Consider the following 17,755-nt stretch of genomic DNA (forward strand, 5'->3'; position numbering starts at 1 on the left):
AGATTCTCCTGCCTCGGCCTTCCAAGTAACTGGGATTCCAGGCGCCCATCACCAAGCCCAGCTAATTTCTGTAGTTTTAGGAGAGACAGGGTTTCACCATGTTGGTCAGGCTGGTCTTGAACTCCTGACCTCGTGATCTGCCCACCTCAGCCTCCCAAAGTGCTGGGATTACAGGCGTGAGCCACCACACCCGGACGGTTCTGCAGATAATTTGTACTACTGTTTGCCAGTACATGTCTTTGTGTTATTTGTATTTATTTTAGGGGAAAAAAAACCCTCACATTTCAGCCAACTGGACTTTGTGTCTGGCTTTAAATGTTTCCCGCCACTGCCCTCCAACAGTCTAGCTTCATATCCGTGTCCTGATTCCCAAGTCCCTTCGAGGAGAGATTCTCAAATGCGGTCCGTTTAAAATCACCCAAGAAATACAAAAATTAGGCAGGCATGATGGCGGGCGCCTGTTATCCCAGCGACTCGGGAGGCTGAGGCAGGAGAATCACTTGAACCTGGGAGGCGGAGGTTGCGGTGAGCCGAGATCGCACCACTGCACTCCAGCCTTGGGTGACAGAGCGAGACTCCATCTCAAAATAATAATAATAATAATAATAATAATAATAATAATAATAAATAAGGCAGGAGCTCGGCGCGCAGACCCCCAGCCCGAGAGCCCAGGGACCCCCTTTTGGGAGGACGGGGCGAGGCCCAGCAATCCGCGTTCGGAGCGGTCCCGCCCGGCGTTCTGATCGGGGCAGCCTGGGGCTGGCGGAGACCACGGCGCCTGCCTCGGCCACGGTTCACGAAAAGCCCGCGGCCCCGACCCGGCCACAACGGGACAGGCGGGAGAGGGGAACGCGCGCGCCCGGAACCCGCCGCCACGGGGACGCGCCGGGGGGACGCGCTTGGGCGACGGACGCGCCGCGCCGGGGACGCTGTTGGGCGCCGGAAGCGGTTCCGGCCCGACTCACGACCGGGGAGGACCCGGCCCGACTCCGGCGCGCGCGCGGCGGAGGACGAGGAAGAGCTGGGGCGAGGCCGGTCTTGCCCCGCGACCGCGGCCGTCTTGTAGGTGCGGGCGGCGGGGCCCACGGGACCGAGGCGGGGTCGGCCGGGCGCAGAGCTCTCGGGGGCGCGGGTTCCGGCGCCCGCACCTGGGCCGCAAGCTGGGCTTGAGCCGTGGCCCGTGGCGCGGCCGCTTCCCCGCGAGCCGCCTGGGGCCGGGCGTCGGCCTTCCCGGGCCGCCGAGCCTCTAGTGTCCGGTGGGGAGCGGGGCCCCCCGCGCGGGGTCGGGGGAGAGAATCCGTGCTGACGCCGGGCCCGGTGAGACGGTCGAGCCGGCGGGGTCCGTGTGCAGGCATCCTCAGAGTACCGTGTTCGGTTGTGTCTGGAATACGTTCACTTCCATTTCTCATTGGGCCTCAGAAGTCACCCTTGAAGTACTCCCCGTTTGAGTTGTTTGCTGCGTGCACCTTGCTGGGCGCGTGGGGCACAGCTTCATAGCCGGCCTGGCTCCTGAGGGCAGGTAGATCCGTGAGCAAACGATGGCGACGTGCGGCCGTGAAGTATTTGGAAGGCCCTGCAGGGGAGCCCATTCCCTGGAGAGAGGGAAGGTTTACAGGGCTGAGGCCGGTGCGGTCAGGAGTTGATGTTGCCGTCCTAAGTCTAAATTCCAGCAGGCAGGCCAGGTGCAGTGGCTTCTGGCTGCAATCCCAGCCCTCGGGGCAGCAAAGTCAGGAGGATCACTTCTGGCCGGGAGTTCAAGAGCAGCCTGGGCAACATGGTGAGAACCCTGTCTCTACAAAAAATGTAAAAATTAGCCGGGTGTGGTGGTGTACACCTGCAGTTCCAGCTACTCAGGAGGCTGAGGCAGGAGGATCACTCGAGCCCAGGAATCGGAGGCTGCAGTGACCCACGACAGTACCATTGCACTCCAGCGTGGGCGGTAGAGCAAGACACCATCTCAATAAATAATAAAACTAAAAAAGACGAGGTGATATTTGAACTGGGCTTGGAAGAATGTTTAGGAATTTGCCAGAAAGGGAACGCGTTTAGAGATGGGAACACGAATTGTTGTTGCTTTCCCAGCCTGCGAGGACAGACATTCGTGATAGGGCCCAGGGCTGAGACCTTGTTGAGGAGGGGGTTCACATGGTGGGCCCAGGAGCACAGGTGTTCAGGCGTTACTACCGCTGGACCCTGGGAGCTTCGTGGCGTGAAGCCTGGCTCAGGCCAGTGTTCTTTCCGCAGGTGTTTGGGGACATAAGATGAGGCTTCCCTTGCTCTCACTCCTTTGGCTCTGAACCGTCCTCTCAAGGCAGACACAAATGGTGGATTAAACTGTGGGCTTGGGATTGTTGCGTCACCTTTCCAGATGGCATTTTTTAAATAATATTTTTCTTCCTAAAATCGATATGAGTTTCAAGTGTATTTTTCCCTTTTGGTTTTTTTGATTTGAATGTCCTGTTCATGAATGCAATGTGAATGTCTGCTACTTAAAAATGTAATTTTGAAAACAACCCCCCAAACCACAGGCGTGATGCTGAAATGCATCCTGCCCTGCAGGCCAAGCACAGCCCTCCCCTGCCCCACACCCTCCCCTGCCCCACACCCTCCCCTGCCCCACACCGTCATCGGGGCAGCCACAGGAGGAAGTGCTGGCATCCACTTCAAACACAAGGTCTGGGGTGGGGGGCCAGGTGTGGTGGTGAACAGGTCAGGTGCCACTTTATTCATGTTGAAACCAGCCCCTTCATTTGAATGCCAGTGTCGTTCTGATCTAGTAATTTTTGTTGTGAGGCTCCATGGGGAGCACCCTGCTGAGCATGGCGCTGCCACTTGTCTTCTGCCTGGCCTGTGCCGGACCATTCGTACATTCTCACGTGGAGCCTGTGAGGCAGATCTTGTTACTGTCCCATCTTAGTGGTGGGAAGTGAAGGGCTAGGCCAGTGAGGAAATGAGGACAAAGAGAACGGCCATTCAAGTCGAAGCGTGTGGCAACTCTAAACTCTGCTGTTAACCAGCACTCTGGTGAAGACGGAAACGATGCCTCCCGCTGGCGCTGCATGTGTGTTCCCGAAAAGCCCCAGTGCCTGAGTGGTCTGATCTCAGAACCTGATGGCTAGAATACCGAGAGGGCCTGCCTCCCTCCGCGAGGGCTGGAGAGCAGCTGTGTTCAGTGGCTCAGTGGTTCCAGCACGCCTTCACCAAGGAGGTTGTCCTGGCTCATGCACCTTTCAGCTTCTGACTAGAGTCCTCTCCCAGCCACGTGGTGACGCCGCTGACCTTGGGTTATCAGGGTGCCACGTAGCAGGGGTGTGAAGCTGGCTGATGAGGGTGGAGATCCCTGGCTGAGCTCCCTTCGTTTGGTGGGCAGTGTCCCTCCAACACTTCGGTCCTGGTGGTGATGGGGAGCCCCACGGTAGAAGGGGTCCCGGTGGTTGAAAGGTGGGGTTCTCTCTGAGGGAGCTGCGGTGCCTCTGGACCGGGAGGTGTGCAGGAACACCGCTCATGGCCATCTGCCCTGAGTAGACTCTGCTTGTTCAAGGCAGGACTCTGATCCGATGACTGAGGATTTGACCTCTGTGCTGAAAAGAATTGATGATTGAGTGCTTGTTGGTGTCAAGCCTGAGGGACTTAAACGCTGGTTTGATGGGGCTGGTTCCGTTTTCCACATGCTTGGTGGGAGAATAAATCAGCACCTTGTTGGAGGGGACTTTGTCAGTATTTCTCAAAATTAAAGATGACCCAGCAATGTCACTTCCTGGCATCTGTGCCCTAGACACCCCGAGTGAACGCGGCCGTAGGTGCCAGGACTCTCCCCTTCCCCCGGCAGACGCTGGCTGGGCCGGGCCCTTCTCAGCCTCCGTAGGAAGCTTCCCCACCAGGCCCTCCTCTGTCCCTCCTGCCCGTGGCCTCTCCTCATAGCACATGGGCTCTGTGGGAGCTGGGACCATCTCACATGGGGCCAGTCACGTCTGTCACCTCCCAGGGGTTGGTGGCAGGAGTGCCCAGCCACAGGCAGGGCTCTGGATTCCGCCCAGGAGAACAGCAGTTTCTTCTCAGCCAGCACTTTGAGTTTGCCCAGCCCAGCTGTGCACATCTGCATCGCCAGCTCTGCTGACCTCTGGGTTTTGTGGGGAATCCACTCTGACTCTTGCATGGCTTCACGCTGCAGGGTGACCCAGGAATTTGTAAAAATGCCAAAGTGGGGGCTGTGCTCTGGTGGTGTGTGCTCAGCGTGTGGTTAGCGTGCTCTGGTGGTGTGTGCTGTGTGTGCCCAGCGTGTGGTTAGCGTGCTCTGGTGGTGTGTGCTGTGTGTGCCCAGCGTGTGGTTAGTGTGCTCTGGTGGTGTGTGCTGTGTGTGCCCAGCGTGTGGTTAGCGTGCTCTGGTGGTGTGTGCTGTGTGTGCCCAGCGTGTGGTTAGCGTGCTCTGGTGGTGTGTGCTGTGTGTGCGCAGCGTGTGGTTAGCGTGCTCTGGTGGTGTGTGCTGTGTGTGCCCAGCGTGTGGTGGTTAGCGTGCTCTGGTGGTGTGTGCTGTGTGTGCCCAGCGTGTGGTTAGCGTGCTCTGGTGGTGTGTGCTGTGTGTGCCCAGCGTGTGGTTAGCGTGCTCTGGTGGTGTGTGCTGTGTGTGCCCAGCGTGTGGTTAGCGTGCTCTGGTGGTGTGTGCTGTGTGTGCCCAGCGTGTGGTTAGCGTGCTCTGGTGGTGTGTGCTGTGTGTGCCCAGCGTGTGGTTAGCGTGCTCTGGTGGTGTGTGCTGTGTGTGCTCAGCGTGTGGTTAGCGTGCTCTGGTGGTGTGTGCTGTGTGTGCTCAGCGTGTGGTTAGCGTGTGCACAGCACAAGCATGAACTCGCTTTGTCGGAACTCGGTTCTTTGTGGTCTGCAGAAACCTTTTCTGAGCAGCAGCTTTAGTTAGAGGAAAGCTGTCATCCCCCTTTCACGTGCTTCTGTCATATTGAGAAACAGCTACAGACAATGACAGGCACCTTCTATATCCACTCGTGAGTATCGCCGGCCGCCCTAGTGCTCCACTCCTTGGCACCCCAGAAAGCACCGTCCCCTGCACCACGCACCCCAGACACTCCCTGTGGCTCTCGGCAGCGGAATTCTGGCCTCGGGGCTGTGACCCAGAACACCCAGTGCCTGGTTGGTTTTCTGTGTGTGGATTCTCCTTGTTTCCGTGCCCTCACACCTGTAAAGCAGTGCAGGATTGGTTGGAAGTGAGGAAGGAAGCGTGGTGAGGCCGCCCTGGTTTGCTGCTTTCTGAAGCTGGCACAGCCCACGTGCTGATCTTGTGTCTTGTGTCTGGTCAAGCCCAGTTGTTTCCTTGACATTCTCTGGGTTTCTCTATGGTAGCAGAGTGCGGGTGTGTGGGCGGACCAGCCATGGCCCTGCCTCTGAACAGATGTGGAGGGCAGAACATGGGTGCCTCACGTCAGGAGATGATGTGGCCTACAGGGCTGACCGTTTGGTAGAATTCAGAGAAGACTCACACAGGACGTCCAGGCAGCCCAAGGAGCCGTGCTGCCCTGCATGGCTCGTTTTCTTCTGGCCTGGGCCAGAGGCAGGAGATCCCTCTGCTGGCTGGGACAGGGGCTTCATTAAGAGCCCCAGGCTAGCAGAGGAGGCAGACACCCAAATCAAACAAGCAGAAACCAAGGGCAGTAGTTGAGGGTCTCAAGCACAAAACATACTTTGGTTCTGACAGTTTTCACTGTCATGAGATTTGTTTTGTTAGGTGACGATGAAGTGTTGTATACGGTTTCAGACTAAGAGCAGAGAATAAAACTGTTTAGTCCAAACCGCAGGCAGTGACACGGTAGCTTTCCCCTCGCTAGTTAACGAAAGAGCTGTGCTGGAGAGAAGCGAGCCTGCGGAAGGTGGGCGCAGATCCCGCAGAGGGGACGTGGTGTGCGGGAGGAGACGCGACAGGGTCGTGGGGTCACTGCTGCCCCTTGGTTTTATTTTATAATGTCGTCTTTAGCTCGGAAATGAACATGCTTCCCTTCCCCCATTGAGTGTTGAGTGTTGTGCCTGTGAGAAGCGTTAGACGCACAGCCTGGGTCCTCAGCACAGATGCCCGTTGGCAGGTGTCCTCGCCGGCCTTCCGGGTTACAGCGCCAGTCCTGGTGCCCGCCCCAGGAGGATGAGCATGGGCAGGCCTTCGCCTTGTTGTGCCCCTCCACCTGCTGAAGCAGCTGTGCCCGCTGCTCCTGTGAACTGCCAGCTTTCCCTTACCTCTCTCTGGCTCGGGAGCTGGGTGACTTTGAACTTGGCCTCCTTTGCTTTTCTGTGTGTGAACAAGTGGTTGCCTTGTTTGTTTACTGAACAGAGTGTGGTTGAGGCAAAATGCTGAGATGAAACCTAATCTAATATGTGTGTGTTAGATGGTAGCATCATTGTCAAAATAATACTCATTCAGAGTCCCTGAGAACCACATGGACAACTTGACTACGCGTGGGCCACAGGCCTGGGACGCTGTCAGAGGCCCCTGAGTGCCCAGTGGGTGCTTCCCCCAGGAAGGGAGGCAGACCAGCCTATTCTTACTTCAGAGGCTGAGGTAGGGACAGCGCAGTACCTGAAGGAGCTATGAAGCTGGGGGCTTGAAACCAGAGTGAGTGACTGTTGTTCACCCCAGCAGGCCGCATCAGCGCAGGGAAGGAAACATAGTCAGTTCTGCTGGTCATAAAGAGTCTGAGAAAGCAGATTGTCCCGTGCCCTCGTGAGTTGAGCAAAGCTTCGATTATAAAAGGCCAGGGATGCAGGAGCCTTGTGGAAAGTGCCACCCCTTCTCTTCGCTCTGGAATGCGGGGGCTCTGCCCTGGCCTGTGTCCGCGTCCTGGGGCGGTGTCCCGTGGGCAGTGTCCTCTGGCTGCACAATGCATGTTGCAGAGTTGGACCAGCCCTCACGTGTCAGGAGCGTTGTGCCCTGGCTTGTTCTCGGTCTCCTTTCTCTGAATGAAGAATTCCAGCGGACAGCGGGCCCGCACAGCTCCTCCCAGCGAGCCCTTGCTTCCTGCTGATTTATTAGTCATTTAGTAAAGTTTTTTGGGGGAAAGGGGAGAATTATAGTTCAACCTAAAACACATTCTCTAGCCCTGTGAATTGCCTGGTTTAAAGCTTGGCTTGGCTGGGCGCAGTGGCTCACGCCTGTAATTTCAACACTTTGGGAGGCCGAGGTGAGTGGATCACCGGAGGTTGGGAGTTGGAGACCAGTCTGGTCAACACGGTGAACCCCTCATTTCTACTAACAATACAAAAATTAACCAGGCATGGTGGCACGCACCTATAATCCCAGCTATTCAGGAGGCTGAGGCAGGAGAATCACTTGAACCCAGGAGACAGAGGTTGCAGTGAGCCCAGATCATGCCATTGCACTCCAGCCTGGGTGACAGACCAAGACTGCATCATAGATAGGTAGGTAGGTAGGTAGGTAGATAGATAGATAGATAGATAGATAGAGTGAGACTCCATCTCACATAGATAGGAAAGAGAGAAATAAAACATAGTGAGAGAGAGAAAGAAAAGAAAAGAAGGAAAAAAGCATGGTTTACACCTACCATAACCCCAGGACTTTGGACCAGGCTGGGCAACACAGTGAGACCTTGTCTCTACCAAAAAAAAAAAAAAAAAGCTGGGTGTGGTATCACATGCCTGTGGGCCCAGCTACTCGAGAGGCTGAGGGTGGAGGATGGCTTGAGCCCAGGAAGTCGAGACTACAGTGAGCCATGATTGCATCACTACACCAGCCTGGGCAACACAGCAAGACCCTGTCTCAAAAAAAAAAAAAAAAAAAAAACCTTGGCACCTCACCACATTTCCACTGTGCACCTGTGTGGGAAGGGTCTGAGAGAGGCAGCACTGTGTCTGCCCCGGGGGCGGGGTCTCCAGGCCATGCCTGTTGTGAGCGGGAACAGTGTCTGCCCCAGGGGCGAGGTCTCCAGGCCATGCCTGTTGTGAGTAGGAACAGTGTCTGCCCCGGGGGCGAGGTCTCCAGGCCATGCCTGTTGTGAGCAGAGGCTGTGTCTGCCCCAGGGGCGAGGTCTCCAGGCCATGCCTGTTGTGAGCAGAGGCCATGTCTGCCCCAGGGGTGAGGTCTCCAGGCCATGCCTATTGTGAGCGGGGACCGTGTCTGCCCCAGGGGTGGGGTCTCCAGGCCATGCCTGTTGTGAGCAGAGGCCATGTCTGCCCCAGGGGCGGGGTCTCCAGGCCATGCCTGTTGTGAGCAGAGGCCATGTCTGCCCCAGGGGCGAGGTCTCCAGGCCATGCCTGTTGTGAGCAGGGACAGTGTCTGCCCCGGGGGCAAGGTCTCCAGGCCATGCCTGTTGTGAGCAGGGACAGTGTCTGCCCCGGGGGCGAGGTCTCCAGGCCATGCCTGTTGTGAGCAGGGACAGTGTCTGCCCCGGGGGCGAGGTCTCCAGGCCATGCCTGTTGTGAGCGGGGGGCCGTGTCTGCCCCGGGGGTGGGGTCTCCAGGCCATGCCTGTTGTGAGCAGAGGCTGTGTTTGCCCCAGGGGCGAGGTCTCCAGGCCATGCCTGTTGTGAGCGGGGGCCGTGTCTGCCCCAGGGGTGGGGTCTCCAGGCCATGCCTGTTGTGAGCAGGGACAGTGTCTGCCCCGGGGGCAAGGTCTCCAGGCCATGCCTGTTGTGAGCAGGGACAGTGTCTGCCCCGGGGGCGAGGTCTCCAGGCCATGCCTGTTGTGAGCAGGGACAGTGTCTGCCCCGGGGGCGAGGTCTCCAGGCCATGCCTGTTGTGAGCGGGGGGCCGTGTCTGCCCCGGGGGTGGGGTCTCCAGGCCATGCCTGTTGTGAGCAGAGGCTGTGTTTGCCCCAGGGGCGAGGTCTCCAGGCCATGCCTGTTGTGAGCGGGGGCCGTGTCTGCCCCAGGGGTGGGGTCTCCAGGCCATGCCTGTTGTGAGCAGGGACAGTGTCTGCCCCGGGGGCGAGGTCTCCAGGCCATGCCTGTTGTGAGCAGGGGCTGTACTGAGCTCTTCTCCACACTTCCTCCTCTCATGGGTGGTTTTCCAGGTTCAAGATTCTAAAACCCATTATTCAGATGTACCTTAAGTGTATTGAATTTTATATGCTTCTCCTTGAAATAAACTTACCTAGTTTATTTCATTGTTCAGAATCTTGTGTGATTTGGGAATCCTTAAACTAGTGAAGTGAAATAGAAAGCTGAGATGCTGGGCGCGTACGGAATGTTCCAGTGGCGTGGGCGAGGAAGGCTGGATGTGACCTGTCTGATGTGCTGCCTCCTGACTGAAGGTGCAGCAGGCGTACCTGGCTGGGTACTGGGAGGTGTTTTAGATCCTGTCGTGGCTACGTTCGGATGGGACGGTTGGGCACTCACGTGCTGTGCCTTGCCTTTCTCCAGGTTGGCCCCAGGAGGCTCCCGGGAATGCCTGTCCGTGCGATGCTGCCCCATGTGATGCTCACCTTCTGGCGCCTGGGCTGTGCCTCGGCCTCCTGCCGGCTGGCTCCAGTGAGACACAGAGGAAGTGGCCTTCTCCACACAGCCCCAGTGGCCCGCTCGGACAGGAGCGCCCCTGTGTTCACCCGCGCCCTGGCCTTTGGGGACAGAACCGCCCTGGTTGACCAGCATGGCCACCACACGTACAGGGAGCTTTATTCCCGCAGCCTTCGCCTGTCCCAGGAGATCTGCAGACTCCGCGGGTGTGTCGGCGGGGACCTCCGGGGGGAGAGGGTCTCCTTCCTCTGCGCTAACGACGCCTCCTACGTGGTGGCCCAGTGGGCCTCGTGGATGAGTGGCGGTGTGGCAGTCCCCCTCTACAGGAAGCACCCCGCCGCCCAGCTGGAGTATGTCATCTGCGACTCCCAGAGCTCTGTGGTCCTTGCCGGCCAGGAGTACCTGGAGCTCCTGAGCCCGGTGGTCAGGAAGCTGGGGGTCCCGCTGCTGCCGCTCATGCCAGCCGTCTACACTGGAGCAGTAGAGGAACCAGCAGAGGTCCCCGTCCCAGAGCAGGGGTGGAGGGACCAGGGCGCCATGATCATCTACACCAGTGGGACCACAGGGAGGCCCAAGGGCGTGCTGAGCACGCACCAAAACATCAGGGCTGTGGTGAGTGCCGCCCCTCGCCGCGATGGCACCGGTCACGGCACGGCACTCCGGGTGGGCTCCGGGCCCCTCGCTGCGATGGCACCGGTCATGGTGTGGCACTCTGGGTGGGCTCCGGGCCCCTCGCTGCGATGGCATCGGTCATGGTGTGGCACTCTGGGTGGGCTCCAGGCCAGAAGCACATCTGTTCATTTGCTTCTCTGTGGAGTCGTTCACGGTTGTCACCGTCCTGCAAACCCGTGTGAGATACACGGACGCAGGCCTGCAGGGTGTAGCCACTGGCCACGCAGGACGGCTCAGGCAGGGGCGAAGCCTTCAGGTGTAGAGAGATTGAGGGGCCGCCGAGTGACCCCGCCAGGACCACGTGGCATGAGGTCAGAAGGGGCCACTCACTGCCTGTGATGCTGAGGGGCTTTTCCGAGGCCAGCCACATGTTAGGATGCCTGGTCGGGACCCCACGTACACCTGCGTCTTACTCGTTATTTTTGTGTCCTGTGACCTCAGTCATATCTTCACAGAACTCTCCACTTACTTGTCATTTGTATAGTGTCATAAAGTCTCCTATGCGGTTGAAGCAATAAAGTAAAAATGAAAGCCGAAAGCCACGAAGGGGAAGGCAGGAAGTGGACCCCACGGAGTCGTGGGTTGATGGAGGCACCATGAACACGCTGCAGGCTAGGCCCTGCGTGGCCTGCGCCGTCACTCCTGGAAGCAGCGCGCCTGTCGGGAGGGACGGGCTCCTCTGTCCTTGCTGAGGGGAGTGGCACTCACACGTGCTTGTCCCTGGAGCCTGTGCAGGCAGCAGGCAGTGTCCTCCGTGAGACTGGACGGTGGATTCAGTGGGCCGTGCCTCACGCTGCTTCTCAGTAAGAGCTGAGGATGCGCTCAGGAGCCTGGCCCTGGGTTCTGTCCTGGCTGAGCAGGTAACAATAATTCATAAATCGGCAGAGCTCTGCAAGGGCAGTGCTGTCAGCTGAACCAGTGGTTGGGCTAGGAGTCGATTCCAGCCTGAATGGTGCTGGATCCCTGAGTCCAGGCTTGGGCAGGGGCGGAGCTGGGGATGGCGATGCTGAGTCACAGCTCTGTCTGCCTGGTGTCTGCAGAGCCACTCCCCCACTGTCTAAATTCCCTAAAGCCCCTGGCTGTGTGTGGTGCTGTCCTCTGTCCCCAGGGTAAGTGAGTGACCCAGCAGATCTGCTGTGGTTTCGTCATCATCTTGAGAGGCTGCTAGAGGGGAGCAACAAAGAGCCAGCCTTCTTCCCCTGCCTCAGCTGAGAGGCCCAGAGCTCCTGTCCCTGAGCCCCAGGTCTGTGTATGCTGCTGCGGACCACAGTCTCGCTCCTGCTCTCAGCTGCGCTCTTGTCCCCTGCAGGTGACCGGGCTGGTCCGCAAGTGGGCATGGACCAAAGACGACGTGATCCTCCACGTGCTTCCACTGCACCACGTCCACGGTGTGGTCAATGCGCTGCTCTGTCCTCTCTGGGTGGGAGCCACCTGTGTGATGATGCCTGAATTCAGCGCCCAGCAGGTGAGTCAGGGTCAGGGCTCCTGGCCGCACCCTCAGACCAGCTGCCTTTCCCTGGTTGGGGTCAGGGCTTCTGGCCACACCCTCAGACCAGGTGCCTTTCCCTGGTGTGCAGTCGCCCCATCCACAGGGGACACGCCAATGCCGAGACCCTGGGTAGCATGGAACCCTGTACTTACAATGCTTTTTGCTATACATACGCACCTATGATAAAGCTGAATCAGTAAGTCAGGCACAGTAAGAGATTAACAGTAACAGAACAGCTATAACCACGTACTGTAATAAAGTTATGGGAAAGTGCTCTCCTCTCTCCAGAATACGTTCCGGCACCGTGCTGGTCTGTTGCGAGACTGCAGTGGGCCGCACGTCACTGAAACCGTGAATAGTGAGACTGTGGATGGGCTCCTGGGGCTGCAGCAGACGCTCACACACTTGGTTTAAAATACTGCGAGTTTGTTCTGACATGCTTGGAGGCCAGGATTCTGAGACGAGTCTTGCGGAGCTGACGCTGGGTATGGTGGGGCTGCTCCGACAGGAGGCTCCAGGACAAAGTCCGTTCCTGCGTCTTCCAGCTTCTAGAGGCCGCTTGTGCCCTTGGCTCCAGCTGCTTCATGTCCGGCTCTGCTTCTGTAGGCACACGGCCTCCTTCTCTCCATAGTCAGGGCTCCTTCGGCTTCTCTATGTACAGCCTATGCGGATATTCCAAGATAATCTCCCATCCTGAGGTCCTTCGCTTCACCCACCTGCAGTTCCCACCACTGCGTGAGGTGACACATTCGGGGTACAGGGTACAGGGCGTGGCCCCTTGAGCTACGATGTGGCCACTGTGGCAGCTCTTGGTTACTCCAGAGTACTGGCCCGGCTGGAGAGCTGCTGGCTGGGAGGGTTACTTTGGAGTATTGGCCCAGCTGGAGGGCTGCTGCAGAGTCTCTGTTTCCCCGCTCTGCGTCGCTTCCTCTGTAGTGTCTCCCTTGGAGCAGGCAGGGAGGGGAGGACGTGGCACTGGCCACACACAGCCCTGGGGTGGAAGTAGTCGTCGCCAAGCTGCCACGCGCAGCCTTGCCTGTGCAGAGCTGTCTCCAGGGCAGATGAGGATGCTGCTTTAGAGGGAAAGGACCTGGGCTCGAGGTGGGACCCTGTGTGCAGCATCAGGCCTCTCCTGTCAGTTGGGGATGGTGGTGGCTTTTAGGAGTTGCTGTGGCCCTGTGTGCATTCCAGCTGACTGCAGGCGAGAGCCACTCACCAGGCTGCAGAGGGCATGAGGCGCAGGCCTTGAGCCCACAGGAAGGACAAGGTGTGCGTATGTCACAGGTGTAGTGAAGCGGAGCCCTCCGGTGAGGCCACGGATGTTTTCCAACCTCTGCCCATATAATGAATACGCCTTTTATTCACAGGAAAAAAAGTTTAAAAAGTGAATGTAGGGAAAAGCCCTTAGGATTTGGGTCGTATCATGATCGTTCTCAGCACAGAAGAGCCCATCTCTGAGGCCAGATGCCTGGGGTTGGGCTCCTGGTCTGTGCAGGGCTGTCCTACAGGGCAGACGTCCCGGCCAGCAGAGGCACAGTCCTAAAGCCCAGAGCACAGCAGCCACTAGTGGCTGGTCCCACACTCACTGCTCTTGCCAGGACTCTTCCTGTCTGAAGTCTTTCCGGCCCCCTTGAAAGCTGTGTGGAACTCTGAGGCCTCTGACCCGGAGCTCAGGACTCAAACCCTAGTCCGGTGTGAATTTCTCCAGGAAGGGGGCCCTGTGAGCGGTCGGCCCCGCCCACCTCGCTTCTGCTTCTGCTGCAGCTGAGAGGCCCCGCCCACCCCCCGCTGCAGCTGAGAGGCCCCGCACACCTCCCCTCTGCTGCAGCTGAGAGGCCCCGCCCACCCCCCCGCTGCAGCTGAGAGGCCCCGCACACCTCCCCTCTGCTGCTTCTGCTGCAGCTGAGAGGCCCCGCCCACCTTCCCATTGCTTCTGAGGCAGCTGGGAGGCCCCGCCCACCTCCCCATTGCCTCTGAGACAGCTGGGAGGCCCCGCCCACCTGCTGCTTCTGCTGCAGCTGAGAGGCCCCGCCCACCTCCCCATTGCCTCTGAGACAGCTGGGAGGCCCCGCCCACCTCCCTTCTGCTGCTTCTGCTGCAGCTGAGAGGCCCCGCCCACCTTCCCATTGCTTCTGAGGCAGCTGGGAGGCCCCACCCACCTCCCCATTGCTTCTGAGGCAGCTGGGAGGCCCCGCCCACCTCCTTGCTGCTGCCGCTGAGGCCCGTCCTCTTCACTGTGGGGCACCCGACCCCACACAGTGGCTGGAGGTGGAGAGAAGGCCTCTCATCTGGCCCTCCACCTCTCTGACCTTTAGTCTCATCCCCGGAAAATAAGGGGTCCTGGCCACATAAGCCCGAGGGGCGTGTAGGAGGGTCTGGCCTGGTCTGGAGCCTGGCTCACAGTGGGCACAAACTTCAAAAAGAGAAGGGGGCTCTTCTCCAGCCTCCACTGGAGGGAAGGTCTCGAAAGAGAAGCCAGTATGTAGAACAGCTTTCTAAGAGCAAGTGAGCCAGTTTCTTCACAGATGATAACACTGGGCTTTAGAGAACGACCTCTTTAAAATCTAGCAGTTACTGCCGTGCCAACGAGAGGTGGCTGCCAACACACTTGCGTCATTAGCCGTGAGCTCCCTCCACTGCTTGCCAGGGCGCCTGTAGCCACAGAGCCTCCCGAGGGCCCCGTCACCAGGGTCACCTCCTGAAGAGCCTCCCCAGGACCCCGTCTCCCTGACACACTCCACATTCTTGTTGGCTTCAGCCCTTATTTTTCATGGACATCTCAGCACTGACCACAGCTGCGACACAGCACTCTGGTTAAGATGGCAGACACTGAGGTTGCCTCATCTGTGTGGTCCATCCTGGAGACATCTGCCTGGTGCTCTGCTCCAGACCTGTCCTGGCTCCCCCGGTAGGGATCTGGCTTAGTGGCCCGACCCTCCCTATGGCTGTCTCTGGGGTGAGCCCTAAATGGACACAGCTGTCCTTGGTGAACACAAAGGTGGTTTTGTTGCAGTGAGTTCCCTGTGTGTGTGCTGTGTGGGTGGTGCAGCGCCTGGTGTGTGGGGACCTTCGGTGCCTTTGCTGTGTCTCTGGGGGCTCCTCTGGGGCTGTTCCCTCCTCTCCACCTTGAGCCCCCTCCTTTCCTTTGGCTGTCAGCTCTGTCGAGGGTGTCGGTTTCTGTGCCTGTGACTGGGCCTCCTCAACCTGCCCCACCTCAGCCCCTGCTCCTTGGCAGCCTGGCCCTGAACCTCTGTTGGGGGCTGCCCGGGCGCTGACGGTGGCTGGTCTGCCATGGTCACTTGGGCAGAGGCAGCAACGGCCTTTGTCGTGGACCGTGCCAGGGTGAGATGCAGCTGCAGGGGCAGAGGCAGAGCATCTCCCAGGGAGCCAAGGGCAGGTTGGTTCCGTCCTCCTGGAGGGCAGGTTGGTTCCGTCCTCCCCAGTAAAGAGTGTGTTACTCTCAGGGTGAGAGGCAGGTGGGTGCAGGTGCTGGCACAGACCAGCTGTCAAGGATCTGGACTTTCTCAGCTTGCTTCTTCTCCAGCACTGTGTGAATGACACCACCTGGCTCTTTCTGGTGCCCACACACAGCTTGGGAGCTGCTGCTGTGGCGTCTCTGCCCGGGGCATCAGCCATGGGGGTCCCTGCCCTGGGGTCTGTGTCACAAGGGCGTCTGCCCAGGGGTCTCTGCTCTGAGAGTGTCTGCCCTGGGGTCTCTGCCTGGGGATCTGCTGTCATATTCCAGACACTGCAGACTGGCTCATTAATGGACACGGGAAAGCCTCAGACCTTCAGTGGACACAGGAAAACCTCAGACCTTTAATGGACACGGGAAAGCCTCAGACCTGCACTGTTTTTGACGCTTACTTCAGATTTTTCTCTAAACTATGCTGTGAAAACTTAATTTTTTTTTTTTTTTTTTTTGAGATGGAGTCTCGCACTGTCAGCCAGGCTGGAGTGCAGTGGCGCGATCTTGGCTCACTGCAACCTCTGCCTCCTGGGTTCAAGCGATTCTCCTGTCTCAGCCTCTTGAGTAGCTGGGATTACAGGCACGCGCCACCACACCCGGCTAATTTTTTGTATTTTTAGTAGAGACAGGTTTTCACTATGTTGGCCAGGCTGGTCTAGAACTCCTGACCTCGTGATCCGCCTGCCTCAGCCTCCCAAAGTGCTGGGATTACAGGCGTGAGCCACTATGCCCAGCCAAAAATTTAATATTTAAACAAATTCGATGCTGTGGCTACAAAAGATTGCAGCTCTTTTCCATCAATTCCCAAGTTTCAGGGTTTCTGACTTTAGAAATTTCTATGTGTAAAATCCAGCTGTCAGCGTTATTGAATATTGGGGTTCTGTCTAAGATTGTATTGAAGAATGTGTAGGATACAAGTGTGGGGTGACCAGACACCTGCGGTGGTATCCGACAATCTTAGACGCGGTGTCTTCAAGTCATCCTGCATAGAGGGCTGTGGGTGTCAGTGCCTGCAGGTGACGGATGGGGTTGGGGGACAGGAGGAGGATGCCGGAAGATGGATGTGCAGCCACAGCCTCTAGAGATCAAAGTCGCCAGAGGCTCAGATCAGTCACTTGTCTCCGACAGCGCTGCCCTGGCCGACATCCTCAGGATCGCAGCATGGACTCAGGAGGGCAGGGCAGCAAATCAGGGCGGCTGGGGGTGACTCCTCGGAGCAGCCTGCGTGGGAACTGCCATCTGGCGGGGTCTGTGCTGTGGCAGCTCGGGTTAGAGCAACAGGCCTGCTCCTGCCGCCTCAGAAGCACCTGCTAGTTAGTCAAACGTTAAGGCGCCCTTCAGGGGCCTCCAGGTCCTACAGGTCTTGGAAGTGTGGCAACACATTGGGATGTGCTGGAGGAAGGAGGTCGCGCTCGGCTCTCAGTGCCCTTCTTTAGGGCGGCAGCTGCCATCTGAAGATTTGGATGACTTCCAAGAAATGCCATCCTTTGTGTCTTTCACCTCTGTGCCTGCTCCCCGCCCCCCAGCCTTGTCCCGCTGTGTGTGTGCTCTCCCCTCCTCAGCACCATCCTGTCACACGCGTGCTCTCCCCGCCTCAGCCTTGTCCCGCTGTGTGTGTGCTCTCCCCTCCTCAGCACCATCCTATCACACGCGTGCTCTCCCCGCCTCAGCACCATCCTGTCACACGCGTGCTCTCCCCTCCTCAGCACCATCCTATCACACGCGTGCTCTCCCGCCTCAGCGCTGTCCCTCTACACGTGTGCTCCGTTTTCCGTGCCTCAGTGTCACGTTTGTGTTCTGGTTCACTGTACTGCTTGACAGTTGATCTGTGTGTTGCATCAAATGCAGTTTGTTCTTTTTGCATTGCCGTGTTGTATTTCATAGTGTGCAGAAGCCACAGTATGCTTATCCATTCTGCTCTTGAAAGATTTGGGATTGTTTTCAGTTTGTGGCTATTAGAAGTCACGGTTGCTATGAACATTCTCACACAGATGTCCCTGTGGACATTTCTCTTGGATCTGCACCTCCTGGTGCCGGCTCACAGGCTAGACATATGTTTCATTTGAGTGGAAACTGCGGAAGAGTTCTCAAACGTGGCTGCATGTTTCATCCACCCCCAGCCCCATTCTTCTGGTACCAATTTACTGTATTAGTCCATGTGCACGCTGCTGATAAAGACATACCCAAGACTGGGAAGAAAAAGAGGTTTAATTGGACTCACAGTTCCACATGGCTGGGGAGGCCTCAGAATCATGGCAGAAGGCAAAAGGCACTTCTTACATGGCGGCAGCAAGATAAAATGAGGAAGAAACAAAAGCAGAAACCTTGATAAACCCATCAGATCTTGTGAGACTTATTCACTATCATGAGAATAGCACAGGAAAGACTGGCCCCCATAATTCAATTACCTCCCCCTGGGTGCCTCCCACGACATGTGGGAATTCTGGGAGAAACAGTTCAAGCTGAGATTTGGGTGGGGACACAGTCAAACCATATCAGGAGTCCTTAAATTTGTTAAATTACCCACACGTCTCCTCTTCTGGTACCTTCATTTGTCCCTGCAGAGGTTCTCCAGGAAGGACCATGCTTCCCCGTAACTCATTTCCCTTCAGCCTGGAGAACTTCTTTTCAGTAGTTCTTGTAGTGCAGCTTTGCTGACATATC

The 17,755-nt window shown here is 57.7% G+C and overlaps 1 protein-coding gene across 3 annotated transcripts in view; it reads left to right on the forward strand.

Annotated features, from left to right (window-relative positions):
• Nucleotides 1-933: 933 nt before the first annotated feature.
• ACSF3 (acyl-CoA synthetase family member 3) overlaps nucleotides 934-17,755 on the forward strand; it is a 65,010-nt gene continuing 48,188 nt past the window's right edge. For 2 of the 3 annotated variants that reach the window (XR_007722006.1, XM_050773719.1), the window contains exons 1-3: nucleotides 934-1,062; nucleotides 9,369-10,073; nucleotides 11,443-11,598. Coding sequence is in view for 1 of the 3 variants with exons in the window: in XM_050773719.1 (XP_050629676.1) it covers nucleotides 9,393-10,073; nucleotides 11,443-11,598 (837 nt within the window). In the remaining 2 variants the exon portion in view is untranslated. Of the gene's footprint in view, nucleotides 1,067-9,368; nucleotides 10,074-11,442; nucleotides 11,599-17,755 lie in introns of all 3 variants that reach the window. The other variant, XR_007722007.1, reaches the window with a different exon arrangement.

Source organism: Macaca thibetana, chromosome 20 (assembly GCF_024542745.1).
Source record: "Macaca thibetana thibetana isolate TM-01 chromosome 20, ASM2454274v1, whole genome shotgun sequence".
In the NCBI taxonomy this organism is placed as follows: Eukaryota; Metazoa; Chordata; class Mammalia; order Primates; family Cercopithecidae; genus Macaca; species Macaca thibetana.